We start from the raw sequence: 16,969 nt of genomic DNA, 5'->3' as shown, positions 1-16,969 counted from the left end.
ACAGATTTAATTGGTGATTTCAAATCTGAAATTTAATTGTAATCTTGGTGAACAGCTTTGGAGAATCTGATGTTTCCCCATTCAAAGAGATAGGAGCTGTACTTGCATGACTTAAATAGCTGCCCGAAAGGCAATTCAGAGATGGCTGCCGAGTGAAATGACTTGACTTAAAGAGACTTTGAAAATAGGTAAGTGTCCTCTGCAGCTCCGCCTTCTTTGATGTGGAAATCTTCTCTGATTCATTTCTTCTGTTCGGTCCATCAAAGGTCAGAAGCCCAGAACTTACAATGTGAACACACGCGAGAGCTGCTTTATAGTTGAAATTGAAGTTGTAATACATCTTTGCAGCATGATGGTGTTGAGATGTTTGCTAACAGTGTACCACTCTCAGGTTTTTCAAACTTCTTTTTGCAGGTATATCATTACTTCTTCTCCACAAGGCAAAAAATAAAGGTACAATTGTTACTAAATTTGCCAGCCAACATTTTTGGATTTGTCAGTAAAGAGCTGTCTTGGAGATACAATGACGCACCCTCAATGGCTTCTGGGTGTCTAGGAGCACGCAGAGGCCCATTAAACTGATGACGGTTGATGTATGCGCGGTCGACTCCTGACATATCCCGTGTCATTGAATAAGCGCCACCTGGCTCTTCCTGAGCAAAGCAGCACAGAAGATTAGTCAGGAAGAGTGATGAGATCTTCAAGGTGAAAACCAACTCCTCGGTGGGTGCCCATTCATCATGCACTCTCTCATTCACACCGCCGTAGCATTCAGTGCTGACACGCTCTTGTCTGCGGCATCATGTGGCCCATAAGAGCCGTGAGCGGAGGGCTGAGAAAGCCATGCCAATCTCATCTCATCTAGAGCAGAGCTAGCCACGTTCCCAAAGCTCTTCTCATCAGCATAAACATCTGCTCATCAACAGTGGACACACAGAGATGCAAGCATGCACAATTCACACGCCATATGTGCCTTAGATAACATGACGGTCCTTTACTTGGGTAATACTCATCCTGTAAATGGTGTAATTGGAAATCAATATGCTGAATGCACAGCAACAAACACAAAAGCATATGTTGTTACGGTTTGATAATACACATTTAATTGGCTATTCCAATAAACACGGTTTTAGTAAAAAACACATGCGATGTCCATTAGATTGCTTCGCCTCAGATTGCATCTCAGGGGTACGACGAGTGGCTCTAAGATGCTTGTACGGGTAATGCATTTTTTTGGAGATCGTGCGGTGCAAGAGCACTCAGAAATGGTTCACATGCACAGCTCCACATTCTGAAGTGGAGCAGCACTGATTTCACGTTATGGTTCTTGCGCGAAACGCAGGCTTTTCTCTCCATGGCAGCATTCCAGTCCTTAGTAAATGGCAGAAATTGATTACTACCCCCAACTAATTGTGAGGCTTCCATCTGCTAAATCTTAATTGCAACTTCAGACCACAAAGCAGCCTGTGTTCTCAGAGAAAACTACATGAAGCTCGCAGACACTCCATCAAACTGCAAACATTACAGCACTTGAAAAATTGATTGTGTGTAATGCTCTAGAGTGGCATTTGCTGTAAATCAAAAGGGTTACCAAGAACAAACTAGTCTTCGACTACTCACATATGAAAGTCTTCTTGAGGAATCCGCTCCAAGTAAAATAAAACAGCTTTGAGTCTTCATCTCATGTTTAAAATTATGTTCTCTCACAAATTTTTCAAAAGTTCTGTTCATTTCCGTAGGGACTTTTTAATGAGGAAAAAATTACATGCATCAAAAGTGCATCTTTAAAATCATTACAATAATGATAAGATGATGATTTTACTAGATAACTGTAGTTGCATATGCAAGCCTTTTTACTGACTCAAATTATGCACCAAAAAACACACCAAAACATGTTTTCTTCCTGTTCAACAGATTTTTCTTCACTTTTTTTTTTTTTTTTTTTTTTTCTGAGACAATTGGACTTTATTCCACTAGGAAAACTGTTTAATTACCTACTGCCTTTCCAGCCCACTGATTTATATTCTAAGCTATTTTAATTATACAATTCATTGCATTTTAAATGTGGATAAACTACTTAAAATTCAGCGATTAAAAGCTGTTGAATAATATCAGCAGATTTAAGAATGGCCACTGCTGCAGGAATCAAAATACAAAACGCGTTAAAAAAATGTTTACTTCTTTTGTTCCTCATATTTATGGTGGCGGCCCATCCTTCACACACCTAACCAACGTATTTAATTTCAGTATGTAGGTCCCTGACATCATTTGTCATATTTCAATCACTTCTTCACGAATGGTAAAGTCATTACCTCTAATGCACGTCATCTGTACAGAAGACAATGTGTTTCCACTGACAAAGCAAGACTGTTTTACCTTCCTCAATTTGACAGTAAAGTGTCTGAGATAGCACTGACCAAAATCTATAACGCAACCGCTTTCTTATACACAGTCCACGAGAACATTGAAATGCAATACTTGTTTGCCAGTACTTTATAGTCAGGGGACCTTGGCAGCAATTCAATCTGTGATTCTGCAAAGAGTCTAGCACTGGAAACAGAATAATCAACAGGAGTAATACTCAGGAAGGCCAAATAAGGATTAAGATCATAATAGAACTGCAGCTGAGGCTTTGGTCTCTAAGGTACGGATGAAAATCTCATACAACATTCAATATTTGAAACATTACATTATCAGCGTATTTCACTTCACATCTTCAGAACAGTGTTCGTATTTCTCACTCCAAGAAGATAGCAATTTTAGATACTGTACATTTTTTAATAAATGACCAGTACTGAGTATAACATGCATTCTCAGTTGATGTACAGTGCTGTGCAACATTAAGAATTTAGAGTGCCTTTATTCTCCTATTCCATTTTTGAATTTAAAATAAGTTAAACGAAAGGCATCTCAAACAGGATGCACTCAAATTTTGAGCTATGTTAATAGGTTCTATTAAGTTCTGTTCCAAATAAATAAGATTCAAAGGAATTTAAAGGTTGTTTTTTTTAATAGTACATTTATTGATTTATTTTTTTTATATGTAAAATGTTTGATGTTTGAAATGTTTTTAAAAATATGCCATACACAAAATATATGGGGTATTTCCAAAAAAAAAAAAAAAAAAAAAAAGTTAAAAAAAAAAACAAAAAAAATAAATAATATATATATATATATATATATATATATATATGTATATATATATATATATATGTATATACAGGTCCTTCTCAAAAAATTTGCATATTGTGAAAAAGTTCATTATTTTCCATAATGAAATGATGAAAAAATTAAACTTTCATATATTTTAGATTCATTGCACACCAACTGAAATATTTCAGGTCTTTTATTGTTTTAATACTGATGATTTTGGCATTCAGCTCATGAAAACCCAAAATTCCTATCTCAAAAAATTAGCATATTTTATCATCCGACCAATAAAAGAAAAGTGTTTTTAATACAAAAAAAGTCAACCTTCAAATAATTATGTTCAGTTATGCACTCAATACTTGGTCGGGAATCCTTTTGCAGAAATGACTGCTTCAATGCGGCGTGGCATGGAGGCAATCAGCCTGTGGCACTGCTGAGGTGTTATGGAGGCCCAGGATGCTTCGATAGCGGCCTTAAGCTCATCCAGAGTTTTGGGTCTTGCGTCTTTCAACTTTCTCTTCACAATATCCCACAGATTCTCTGTGGGGTTCAGGTCAGGAGAGTTGGCAGGCCAATTGAGCACAGTAATACCATGGTCAGTAAACCATTTACCAGTGGTTTTGGCACTGTGAGCAGGTGCCAGGTCGTGCTGAAAAACGAAATCTTCATCTCCATAAAGCTTTCCAGCAGATGGAAGCATGAAGTGCTCCAAAATCTCCTGATAGCTAGCTGCATTGACCCTGCCTTTGATAAAACACAGTGGACCAACACCAGCAGCTGACATGGCACCCCAGACCATCACTGACTGTGGGTACTTGACACTGGACTTCAGGCATTTTGGCATTTTCTTCTCCCTAGTCTTCCTCCAGACTCTGGCACCTTGATTTCCGAATGACATGCAAAATTTGCTTTCATCCAAAAATAGTACTTTGGACCACTGAGCAACAGTCCAGTGCTGCTTCTCTGTAGCCCAGGTCAGGCGCTTCTGCCGCTGTTTCTGGTTCAAAAGCACACGCCTGTGCACGGTGGCTCTGGATGTTTCTACTCCAGACTCAGTCCACTGCTTCCGCAGGTCCCCCCAAAGTCTGGAATCGGTCCTTCTCCACAATCTTCCTCAGGGTCCGGTCACCTCTTCTCGTTGTGCAGCGTTTTTTTGCCACACTTTCCCACAGACTTCCCACTGAGGTGCCTTGATACAGCACTCTGGGAACAGCCTATTCGTTCAGAAATTTCTTTCTGTGTCTTACCCTCTCTCTTGAGGGTGTCAGTGATGGCCTTCTGGACAGCAGTCAGGTCGGCAGTCTTACCCATGATTGCGGTTTTGAGTAATGAACCAGGCTGGGAGTTTTTTAAAAGCCTCAGGAATCTTTTGCAGGTGTTTAGAGTTAATTAGTTGATTCAGATGATTAGGTTAATAGCTCGTTTAGAGAAACTTTTCACGATATGCTAATTTTTTGAGATAGGAATTTTGGGTTTTCATGAGCTGTATGCCAAAATCATCAGTATTAAAACAATAAAAGACCTGAAATATTTCAGCTGGTGTGCAATGAATCTAAAATATATGAAAGTTTAATTTTTATCATTACATTATGGAAAATAATGAACTTTTTCACAATATGCTAATTTTTTGAGAAGGACCTGTATATATATATGGTAATTTTTTGAGAAGGACCTGTATAATAAGTCATTATAAAAATTATTAGTTAATGATGAACTAATCATTTACAAAACATGACTATACATTCATAAATGATTAATAAGTAATAAGTTAACATTTTAGTAATATTTTATTAATTCAGTTATGAGTCACTTATAAGTTATTAGTTAATGATGAACGAATCATTTACAAAACATGACTATATGTTCATAAATGATTAATGAGTGGTATGCTAACGATTTACAAATGTGTTGTAAGTTATCTTAAAAAAAAGTTTAAATCATGAAATAAATCAAACTGATCATTAGTAGACGGTTTATAAGTTATTAGTTGATACATTATTTATCACTTATAAATCATTGAAGTATTTATGTCAAATTTGTTTTGTATAATTATCTCAATAAACAATTGTTAATCATGAACAAACCATTAGAAATGATCAGAATATGACTTATTGGCGAATTTGTTAGCTCGTCCGTGTTCAAAAGCACAAACATGCAAGTATGCTATAGCACTTTTTTTAAGAAGAGTAATTCATTTGTTTTGAAGTGGATAAACATTTATAAATGCCTTAGTCAGGTGATTCCAGTGGCTTGTGTTAAATCCTTTCACTCATCAGCACAGACTTGTGTTCTGTGTGGAGTGTGTGGGATCTAGTGATGAAGTGAACCTCTCAACCACTTTTACCTTCCACTGAAGTTCACATCAGGTGCACAGAGTTAAAGACTCCATGTGTGTCAGAGAAGACAACTGTCTATACCCTGACCAGTCAGTACTTAGTACACACTACAAAGTGTTTAACACCTGTTATTTACATCATTTGAATCATTTACAAAGCTTTCTGCATCCCCTAATCTAAAGTGTAAACTATTCATCACTTGTAAATGTGTTACATATCATTTGTAGATCTTTCTTACCTGTTACAAATTATTTGTATATGTACACAAGTCATTTATAACACTTTCTGCATCCCCTAATATAGTGTAAACTATCCATCACTTGTAAATGTGTTACCTATCACTTGCTGATCTTTCTGTTACATGATCCATCTCATTCCATCACTTTACCCAAGCTTGAACTATTTTTTTTTAATAAATAAATGAACACTCTGCGACCACCATAGATTGTTTGCGACATGCCAAAAAAAAAAAAAAAAAGTGCTATAGCATACTTGCATGTTTGTGCTTTTGAACACGGACCGGCTAACAAATTTGACAATAAATCATATTCTGATCATTTCTAATGGTTTGTTCATCATTTGTTCATGATTAACACTTGTTTATTGAGATAATTATACAAAACAAATTTGACATAAATACTTCAATGATTTATAAGTGATAAATAATGTATCAACTAATAACTTATAAACCGTCTACTAATGATCAGTTTGATTTATTTCATGATTTGAACTTTTTTAAGATAACTTACAACACATTTGTAAATTGTTAGCATACCACTCATTAATCATTTATGAACATATAGTCATGTTTTGTAAATGATTCATTCATCATTAACCAATAACTTACAAGTGACTTATAACTGCATTAATAAAACATTACTAAGATGTTAACTTATTACTTATTAATCATTTATGAATGTTTAGTCATGTTTTGTAAATGATTAGTTCATCATTAACTATTAATTTATAAATGATTTATAACAGAACATTATTATAAAGTCTTACCATATATATTGTATCAGTGATAATGATTATTAAATCTGACTAATAATGTCTACGAATAAGGAAATATATAGGCATAATTAATCTGAATTAAATAGCCAATTATTTATGCTTGGTCAACAAAGTTATATTGAAATTCTTTGAACTGTAATTCAGCACATGCCAACTCTACATCCAATTCAACTCACATTCTAAAAGCATGTCACACCAAGAACATTAAAATGTATAGAAACTTAACTATAACCATAACTAGTCTATTAGCGTCCACACCAACGAATGATCACATTCTCATAGAATTAGAATGATTATTAAAACTTTATAGTTACTGTTACAGTTAACTCATAAACTGAAAAGAAGCTCATGGTTAAATTCTGAATTTTGCGCAACATTCACTAACAGACTCACTTTAACTTGTAATATAAAACTGCTATGCTATAAAAATCACTTTTTGCCGGTTATGGGCCCTAGTTGTGGAATAAGCTTTTATCTTGAGCTGCTAACAGAAACCACAATCAGTCTTTAAGCTGCAGTGTTCTTTGTTCTCTTCCCTCTTGTCTTTGGTAGGTGTGCAGCTCGCACTGCGATCAGTGTAAGAATCTCCTCTCAAACCAGGCAATAAGCCCAAAGCTTGTGCTTTATCTCTGCTCTCTGTTCAGATCGTCTCTGTGTCCTCAGAAATACAAGTGGTACATAAAAGTAAACAGTTATTGTGCACAGATGTCTTTGGAGAGTTCCTCCAAACCTGCTTTGTCTGGCTTTCTCTCTTCATCATTCCAACAGATCGATACAGTGCTATTATCACTGTAAACCACAGATTGCAATGATACGTTTTTGCAAGCACATATTTTGACCAATTCAGTTCAACCTGCTGCTATAATCTTGTTTCAGACAACCGTATACATTTTCAGTCACACACAAAAATAAATAAATCCAGACCAAGCTGATGAACACTGTTCCCATTTACTCACTCCACAACATTAGTCAGTTTAACAGTCCATTCAAAGGAATCACTGCTGTTATTGTTCAGTCCCCAGGCTGTTGAGAGTTCACACTTATTGCCTGCCATCCATATATGTTGAATTTCATCTGAATGAAGGTTCCTCAGTTTATTTGTTCTGTTATTTTTTTTCTCAAGGTCTAAGGGTTGGCAAACAAAGGAACCCCAGGAGTTCTTTTTTCCCTCCTGCAGTGCACAAACTAGACTACTCAGTCACCTTGTTCCACTAAGCAAATGGATTATCCTTGTAATGGTAAAGGGGAACAAAACAAAATATCAATAGTTTAGTGACACACATTATAGGCAAAAATCAATTGAGGAAGAGAAAAAGAGTTTCCAATGCAAGAACACATTTAAAATAGCAGAAGGTCAAAGAAATGCTGGGAAGGTTTTACTATGATAAGAGTGTGTTTACACAGCAACAATGTACTAAAAAAGGAAAAGTTTGTCTTTTGTATTTTTATATTCACTATTCTAGAACCTTCAACATATTTAGTCATAGATATGTACATTACCTCATTAGCAGCTGTTTCTATGGGCCGCTATACTTAAGCTATACTGGTCAAAGCCAGTCCGTGAACCCTTGAAAACAATTCACTGTGAGTTTGCAACCATAATTAAACACATGAATGAATATCTATATCTGCAATAGACTTCGGCAAATGATTTAGCTAGAGTAACACTATACAACAAGATGAAGGCGTTAACTAACACAACATTTAAAAGTTACCACAGTTTAAAAACCTATAATATTGAGATGCATGAAAGCAAAAACCAACACATCGGTTTTTACTATGAGTAACCATGTCAAGATGGCGGACCAAATACACATCTATAATATTTAGTCACCTGTGGCATTGACCTCCTGACTATCCACCTTATTCTTCAGTATGGAAGTAAGCCTATGGGCAAGACTTCCGGGTTAGCCGTTACAGGGAAATAACAAGAAGAATAACAATGTGCAGTAAACAGTAAAACTGTTTTGAAGCAGCAAAACAAGCTGTTTTGTACAGCTAAAGATAGCTGGACGCGGATGAGACTGGAAGCCAGACAAATAACATTTACAAATGGCCGAGCCCACTCTTACAAACAAGAAACAACAAGAAAAATAAGGTGGATACAATAGGTAAAAAACTGTATGTGAGAAGTAACCCAGATAACCTACTACTTCAGGCAAGATTCTGAAGGGTGCACCTGACGGACACTTTTCTATCCCATGAGGCCACGGGAAAGAAGATGTGAATGGTAGTGAAGCCTACAAGGTTAAGAAAAAAAAGGCAGCTGGAGGCCGATATTTATAAATGTATGTCAGTGGAGGACAAGGAGGATTTCTCATGACACTGGAAAACAAAAATAGCGCAAAAAAATAAACATTTCCTCCTGAAATTAAATTAACTGATGCTAACATTATCTTCTGCAATGTCCAACACTGATATCTCTGTTAAAATTTAAAAATATATATTTTAGTGTTTCATGACCCTCTAACATGCCCTCTCCTTCTACAAGCTGAAGGAATCTGTTATCAAGTGCATAGAAGTTCTCAGCTTCCTCCATCAACTAAATGCTTTTTTACTCATTGTCTTTTTTTGTCCTGACGCTTTTGATCTCTTTATGTTCCTCTGTCTTCCTGTATTCCTTTTAGGACACATGGCTATGAAAGCCTCTCTATTCTGCACTCTCCAAACTCCTAAAAACTGCTCCGCGCTTTCAGCTTTCGTCTTCCCAGATATGCGCCACATGGTTGAAACTCATAAATAGCACCTTATAAGCCTTATTCTGATAAACTTCTAAAAGAATCGTATAACGTATACCCAATGTTGAAAATAAAGCAAAAATAAAAAGTGTCGAATGTGGCGTCATATTTCTTTTCATGCGTTTTTACAGCGTTGAGTAACCAATCACACACATTTCTGTTGAGCTATGAATGCAATGGCCAATCAGAGTCATTCAGATGAGTCATAACTGAAATGCCAGAGTTGTGTTTAGTGCGCACAATGATTTCTGCTCTCTCGAAAAATTCTCCTGTCATCGTAAACAGCAAAGTGCAGATGAACTTAAGATTTAAGTAAGAGATTAATTTTAAAGTGTAAACAGTTTCACTGATTATAACAGGAGTTTCCGTTTCTTTAGAAAACTTGCACTTGACTGAAGTCAGTGATAATGTTCTTTGATAATGTAAATGTTCTTTGCTTGCTTTTTGTATTCACAGTTTGAATAACTGTGGAAATTAAAGTTTAATTAGTAACTTAAACTTACAATGTTTTTATTGTCATTATTATTTAATTGTGATAATTAAATTTAAATTCAGTTGTATTAAAAATATTTTATGACATGATGCCCAGTACTTGCCTAAAAAGAAGAGTTTATGAAACAAAGCAAAACCGGAAATTGAGGGGTTATGACATCATTGGCAGGCAACACAATGACACTATGGACACAGTCCGTGTCACTAGTTAAAATTGCTTATTTCTCTGGATTTAAACATTCTTCGAAACATTTGGGATAATGTAAGTACACACGTCAACAAAATATATTACACTGTTCTAGTAGTTTTTGGATATTTAAAAACAAAACAAAAAATCTTACATATTGTGCCTTTAAACTGAAATGGCTAAAACAATACATTTGATATAAATGCTTCTGCTTTTTCTTGTTCTTATTTTTCATTGTAAATATTAATAAGAATGCTTCTTGTTTGTTGATTGGCAGCTGTTTGTGCTACGCTAACTAATTAAAGTCTGAATGTCAAATTTCTAACTGCTGCATTTGTTAAACACTTACATAATTTCTATTAACATGGCTTTTGCTACCTGGGAAAAAATTATATTTCAACTGTCCAGTCAAAACAAAAATGTTATTTGGCATTTACTGCCAAAATTCACATGCTTTTTAATTATATTATAAGATATAGAGAAAAATAAGAACATAGATGATGATGATGATGATGAACACAAAATAAGAATCAACAATATTAAGGATAAGAATTAGGAATACTAAAGAGATTTAGACTGTCTAGACTAGATTTTTATTGTATCTATCTATCTATCTATCTATCTATCTATCTATCTATCTATCTATCTATTTTATTTATTTATTTATCTATTGGTGGGGGCAATAAGGACAATGGATAATGAATGGGGAGGGGAGGTAGAGAAACACTCTTCTAAGGGAATAGGATCATTTTCTACATACCATTACAATAAAACTTTGATAATTACGTGACATGTAGTGTGGAAAGAACATTAAATTCAATGGCTTTAAATGTTGTGGGGTGAATGGTTGCCAAGGTGTGGCTATGTAAGTGTAAAAAATTGTGTGGTTACAAGTAAGTTTTACAGTACTGGTTACTACTTATTAGGGTATTGCTAAGCGATTACTTGAGCATTATGGGCAGTTCAGAGGGTGGCTACATACGTACTGTATGACTAGCTAGTTGCTAGTCTGTTGCCATGCTGATGCAGGTCAGAAGGGTTTTTATTATTTTGGTTTGTGAATTTATTTTTCAAATAAATTCCATAAAATTGCATAATTCATTCTTGAACTGACCAAAGTATTTAAAGGTAGAAGGTTACATAAAAACATACTTTAGGGGGGTTAGAATGGTTCTATAGTCTATATACTATTTAATGCAATTACATCAGGAGAGTAACTGTAATTCAGTTACAGAAAGAGTAATGCCTTACTTTTTCAAGGGAAAAGTAATTAAATTAGGGTTAGTGATTAATTAGTTGTGCATACACTCAACACTGCTGTACAGGGGGAAAAAAAGTGCAAAAGCTGTCACTGGTGTGGTACTTTTCAATAGGTACTAATATGTACCTTTAAAGAACAGATTTTTTTTTTAAGTACTCTGGTTCTAATATTAGGGTAAAAGATTTACCTTTTAAATTTTGTGCTCTGTTGTTTGCTAAGAACTCCTTCTCCACAAAATCTAAAAGGTAAATCTTTTACCCTAATATTAGTACCAGAGTACTTGATAATAAATAAAGTCCAGTAATAGCACACTTTGCTCATTCTTAATGAAACATTTTAACAGAAGTACTCAAAAATAGCCATGATTTAAGACATATGCTAGTTTTTCCATGACTCATGATGGCACAGATGAGTTAGTCAAGGATTTTCAGATAGACAAACGTCTCAATGGATGAAAGCAGATCAGAATAATACAAAGTCTAAGGGGAAGTAAAATCTCCCTGCTCTGAATGTGGGATATTGCTCCTCAGCTCAGCCCTCGGCGCTATAGTGAGCAGTGGCGTCTGATTGAACGCAAGCTCTTTGAGCCTGATGTGTAAATCTTCATTCATATGTATAGGCCTTAGTCACTCGCTGCACCACAGAGGGATTTAGGATTCCAAATCCCAAAAAGCAATAACCAAAGAGGAAAGACTCCTTAATATCACTATTCGTTGTTTTGAACATCAAAAGCAAACCATCACAGCTGGCTCAGGAATTGGAGGATTAATGTGTAATAATGGCAGGTGATGGGGAGAGAATTTCTCTCAGAGTCATTGTGATGATGTCAGCTACAACCTTTATGAAAATGTTTATTATGCAAATTCATCCTGTGGTGTCTTGGGACATTGTCATAATTTTATAATGTCAATTGAGGGAGCAGTTGAGAAAGAAAAATGACGCAAATGAGATTTGAAATCTTGTTTGAATCCCAAAGCTGCTACAGCGTATGTGTTTACAAACTCGGTTTTGTGTAGCAAAAGGTTGTGGGTCATAACACACACCTGTACAGCCGGTGCCTAATATTTGAATTGTTATGCAGGAAGGTCACTGCAGTCAGACGAGTAATTGATATTAAATCAATCAGACCTGTACTCGAAAATAACTGCATGGCAGGTTTTCACAGTTGACCTTGAAACCCAACGTGCCCAATATGACAAATATGCAATATACAGCTGATAGCACAACACACATCTTACATTCTTCACAATGTCTGCATAGCTGAACTCATACAGAAACAGCACACTTGAGATTCTATGATTCATAGCATGCACATACAGTATAATAACAGATTGTCATTTTATGGACGGGTCCTTTAATTGAAAAGAAGTAAAATGTTAATTCCTCAGTGCACTGAGGTGTTGGAGATCTTTTCATGGTCATTCACTCTACTTGTCTTATCTTTATTCTCTTTGACTTGTAATGTGCTACTGCCACCTCTTGGTATGTGATCACAGCCTCAACACATAATTTACCACCCACATCTACTGTATCCCAGAATTTTATAACATGTGGAGTGCGTAGAAAGTGATCTCATTAGGTCTATTTTATTTATTTATTTATTTATTTATTTATTTTTAAATGTGCTGAACATGCATACTTAAAATAGTTTATATATTTACTTAATAACCTCAGCTGATTAACACTGTTCTTTTTCATACATATTTTTTATATATTTATATAAATAACTTTCCAAGACAAAAGTGAACTGTGAACTTGACAAGACTGTGAACTTGACTTCTTTTGTAGTGCAATATGCTATTCATCAAGTACTGTGAATAAGCACTGTAATTGATTAAGCATTGATATTTTGGCCTTGCTCCCTCCTGAAGTCTTTTGTGTTTCCATTATGTTCTCTTTTTTCAATAAACTAGAATTTAATTAATTTCAGGTGAAAGTTTTGTTAAGAACTCCTGTGCATAGACCTTACTCAGGTTAAACACCATATTTAATAAAAAAATAAAAAAGAAAAAAGAAAAAACAAGGCTGTGAAAAATAGACTTACAGTCTTGACATTGGCATGCACTGTTCATATATGAATGTCCTTGATTACTTCATTTTTATAACTCACAACTTTTAAAACTGTTTTATGGAGATTTTGTCTCCCGAAAGACTGTAGCACCTAAAGTAACCTAAAATACAATATATTAGAAATGTATTAAATATTCAAAAACAAAAACTGAACAAGTCTTGTTTCAATAGTAATAGAAAATTTTCTGATTGGTGGATTTTGTTTGAGGATTGTGGGTAATGTAGTATTATCCTGATTACGGTTTATTCTATCAACTTTTTTTTTTTTTTTTTTTTTTTTTTTTTTAACAGTCATTATCTGTAAGTCTAAAAAAATACAATATATTAGAAATATATTAAATATTCAAACACAAAAACTGGTTTCAAACCATTCCTATTTCCACAGTAACTTCTCTAACTGGTGGATTTTGTCTCAGAATTGTGGGTAGTGTAGTACTTTACATCCAAACGTGATTAAAAATTAATCTGCCAGGGGTCCTTGGTTTGGAAAGGTGTGAAAACCCTGGAATAGGACGACTTTTGAGTGAGGTGCCCTTTCTGTCCACCAGATGTCAATATTGAACAGGAGTGAAAGAGCTAATGCCACTCACTGTCTGAATACATGAATTATATGTTTTCTAAAAATGTCTGAGATGCTTTCCTTTGAATAAGGCATGAATATTTTATGAATTTTATTAATGTACGTATTAAGCTAATACTTCTTAAGAGAACAAAAGGACTACAGTCTTTTTCTGTGTATTCAGACACACTGGTTGCTTTATTATATTGTGTGTGAGATTTATTTGACAGCAGTGTGCACCTGTAAGCTTTTTAGTGGCACATTTTATAGCACTTTTTTCCCATTGTGAATTTACACACATTTTGTGCTGTTTACACATCGAGCTGTAGTGAGTTTACAATAATGGTTTTGTAGTTGCGCGCGCGGTGCGCAGCCGCAGGAAAAGCGCTTGGAGTCAGTCAGTGTCAGGGGCTTTGAGGGGTCACAGCTGATCACTCTGCATGCACTTTCACACTCAATTCTTGTGTTATGCATCCTTTTAAGCAATCAGAGCCAGGGAAAATACTTTTACGCAGTGTTTCCCTCTCTCTGGTCATCGTGTCTCGTCCACGGGTGGCGGATCTTTGTTGTGTTTGGTGTTTTAGAGTGAATGGTGTGGATAACCGCAGCGCTCCATAAATCAGCGGCGTTTTTTGAGTTTCACGTCCGGGATGGCCTCATCGCGCCAGGACTACATTGCACCGTGGTGGACCTACTGGCTGCACAATTTCCCGCATCTTCAATTTAATTTCCAGACGGTTGATAGCACTTTTAAACCGGAGGACACCAGCTATCAGCAGGTGAGAGTAGTTTGGTTTTGTAGTTTATGGAGTGAGGGGAGACAGAGGGAAAACTAAAAGAAAATATCATAATTTTCTGCTATAGCTGCTGGGTAAACAACTGACACCAATTCATAGCTTAGTCAACTATAATGAAGGTAGATTTTTAACTTAAAGCTTGAGCGGGTTCTCTGGACAAGAGTATTTTATACATATTATTTTAATTAAGGGAATGACTTTTTGGTACAATTTTCGAAAGTGAGTTTCAGTGTAGACACAAATACTTAAAATATCAACAAAAAGAAGCCATTGGACATTTCCACTGTTAAGGCTTGAAGAGAGGGAAGAAATAAAGTTCAGTGAACACAAGTTGGAGCCTGTTGTCATACTACAGTGCAAGTTGTCACAGTGTTACAGGACATTAAACAAACTAAGACTTTTTAGTATGAAGTAAACCGTGAGCAACTCAGTCTCCCAATAAATAAAGAAATAAAATTAATAAAATAGAATACAGCGATATCAAACAATTGTTTTAGCCAGCAAAAGTTATAATAAATAAATTTCAGAAATTTCACTATGAAGGAAACCATTAGGAGTTAAGCAATTAATTAGACTGCAAATAAATAAAATTAATAAAATAACATACAAAAAAATATCAAAGCCTTGTTTTGTCCAGCAAATATTAAAATTAAAAACTTGCATACGTTTATAACATTTAAAATGTGTGACAACTTACCTTAGCATTATATGAATGAAAAACATGATATGAGTGAATTTGTATTATTTTTATAGTTCAGTGTGTAAAACAACTTTTACTGTTTTGTAAATTTACTAGTTTTGATGCTTTTTTTAACCTTTAATGTATAGCTGTTTCATTGGTAGTTTTTTTTTTTTCCTTTTAATAATTTACTTTAAATTCATACAGAAACCTATTTAATACCTTATTCTAGGATGTTTTTTTTTTGTTGTTTGTTTGTTTTTTTTTGGGGGGGGGGGGGGGTCATTTGTGCTTTTTCATTAGGATAGGACAGTATATATTGACAGGAAACGAGGTGAGAGGGGGGGGACAAGATTGGGAAAGGACTCGCTGAAGATACACTCAAGAAATCACTGACAGTGAACAGCAAGTTTTTGCCATGCATTGTGACATGTCCTATATGCATTGTTTTCCTTTTACAGGGCAAGAAGTGTTCAAAAGCATTTTTAACACGTATGCCTACAGAAGCTGAAAAATAAACATATTTGTGGGAGTAAACAGTGTGACAACTTCCCCCGGCCTCCCCTCCCCAGCAGTAGCCTGTTCTTGTAGGTGTAGTAGTGGAACATGCAGGAGGAAATGAGTGTGAAATGTAATTTTGTAATGGATCAAAGGTTTTTCTCTCAACTGGATTGTGTAGAACTATCTCAAACAGGAGCTGACGTCTATGACTTGAACTCTATATGCATACTTTATCTGTTCACATAATCCAAATTCATTACCATTAAGATAAGCACTCCACACTCTGATTATTGAATATATTTTGTACCTTAAGAAATTGAGGGACTTTGATCTGAGATAAAATGTGAGATAAATGTCTGTCACTGAACTCTATAAATATGCAGTATCTGGTAAACACAGATGTATCTGGTGGTGTGTCAGATCTCCATTAAAGAGACTCTGTTTCTACTGTGATTTGTACCTTAGCACACAATACTGTCTCCAGGGGAACATTTTGCTCATTGATTCAGTCGATATTTCCGCTGGGGTTTTTTATCAAAAAGGATATTACGTGCCTTGTTCAAGGTCACATTTCTCTGGGTTACTTGAGGAAATCAATGGAGTGGCAACACAAATTTATTTCATCTCTCATTCTAAAATAAACTGCTTCTCAAATCTTTCTCTCGGTTAAATTCCCTTGCTAGTGCTTATTTGAAATCAATCTCAGGAATTGTTCTTCTGAAAATATTTCCAATACCATCTTAGGGGTGTGTGATATTATCAAGAGATGTGTTGACATTGCACAGATTTGAAATTCCCATCACATGAAAACACCAATGTGCAATTATTATATGTGGTTTTAGTTTTGGTGGCATAATGTTTTCAAAAGCATTGACACAAATTCTCACAATCTTTTAGGTGTCTTTGGTGCCTTGGTGTGATCTTTTAAATATGTACCTCTAAAAGCACCAAAAATGATATGTTAGTAGTGACATCATGGTTTTATTTAAAGTATCTGTTTGATGAATATAGTAATCAGATGCCATCGCTATACCATAGTACTATACCATGCTACTAGGAAGGAAGTGTATGTATATGAAATATGTATTTCCTGCCTATGTATATGTATAGACTTCCATCTCTCCTCTGCATGTTTTCTTTAGCCCTGGCAGGAAGTTTGGTTTAATGTAGTTAAACTTCCTCTGC

General features: G+C 35.2%; 1 protein-coding gene across 1 annotated transcript in view; it reads left to right on the top strand.

Annotated features, from left to right (window-relative positions):
• The first annotated feature begins 14,184 nt into the window (after positions 1-14,184).
• Positions 14,185-16,969, top strand: part of ttyh2l (tweety homolog 2, like) — a 35,092-nt gene continuing 32,307 nt past the window's right edge. Inside the window, exon 1 of the mRNA XM_042719786.1 lies at positions 14,185-14,586. Coding sequence (XP_042575720.1) covers positions 14,458-14,586 — 129 coding nt within the window. The 5' untranslated portion in view covers positions 14,185-14,457. The remainder of the gene's footprint in view (positions 14,587-16,969) is intronic.

The sequence above is a fragment of the Cyprinus carpio genome, chromosome B3 (assembly GCF_018340385.1).
Source record: "Cyprinus carpio isolate SPL01 chromosome B3, ASM1834038v1, whole genome shotgun sequence".
Taxonomy (NCBI): Eukaryota; Metazoa; Chordata; class Actinopteri; order Cypriniformes; family Cyprinidae; genus Cyprinus; species Cyprinus carpio.
Note: the sequence above shows the minus strand (reverse complement) of the source record. Positions and strands in the feature narration are given on the sequence as shown.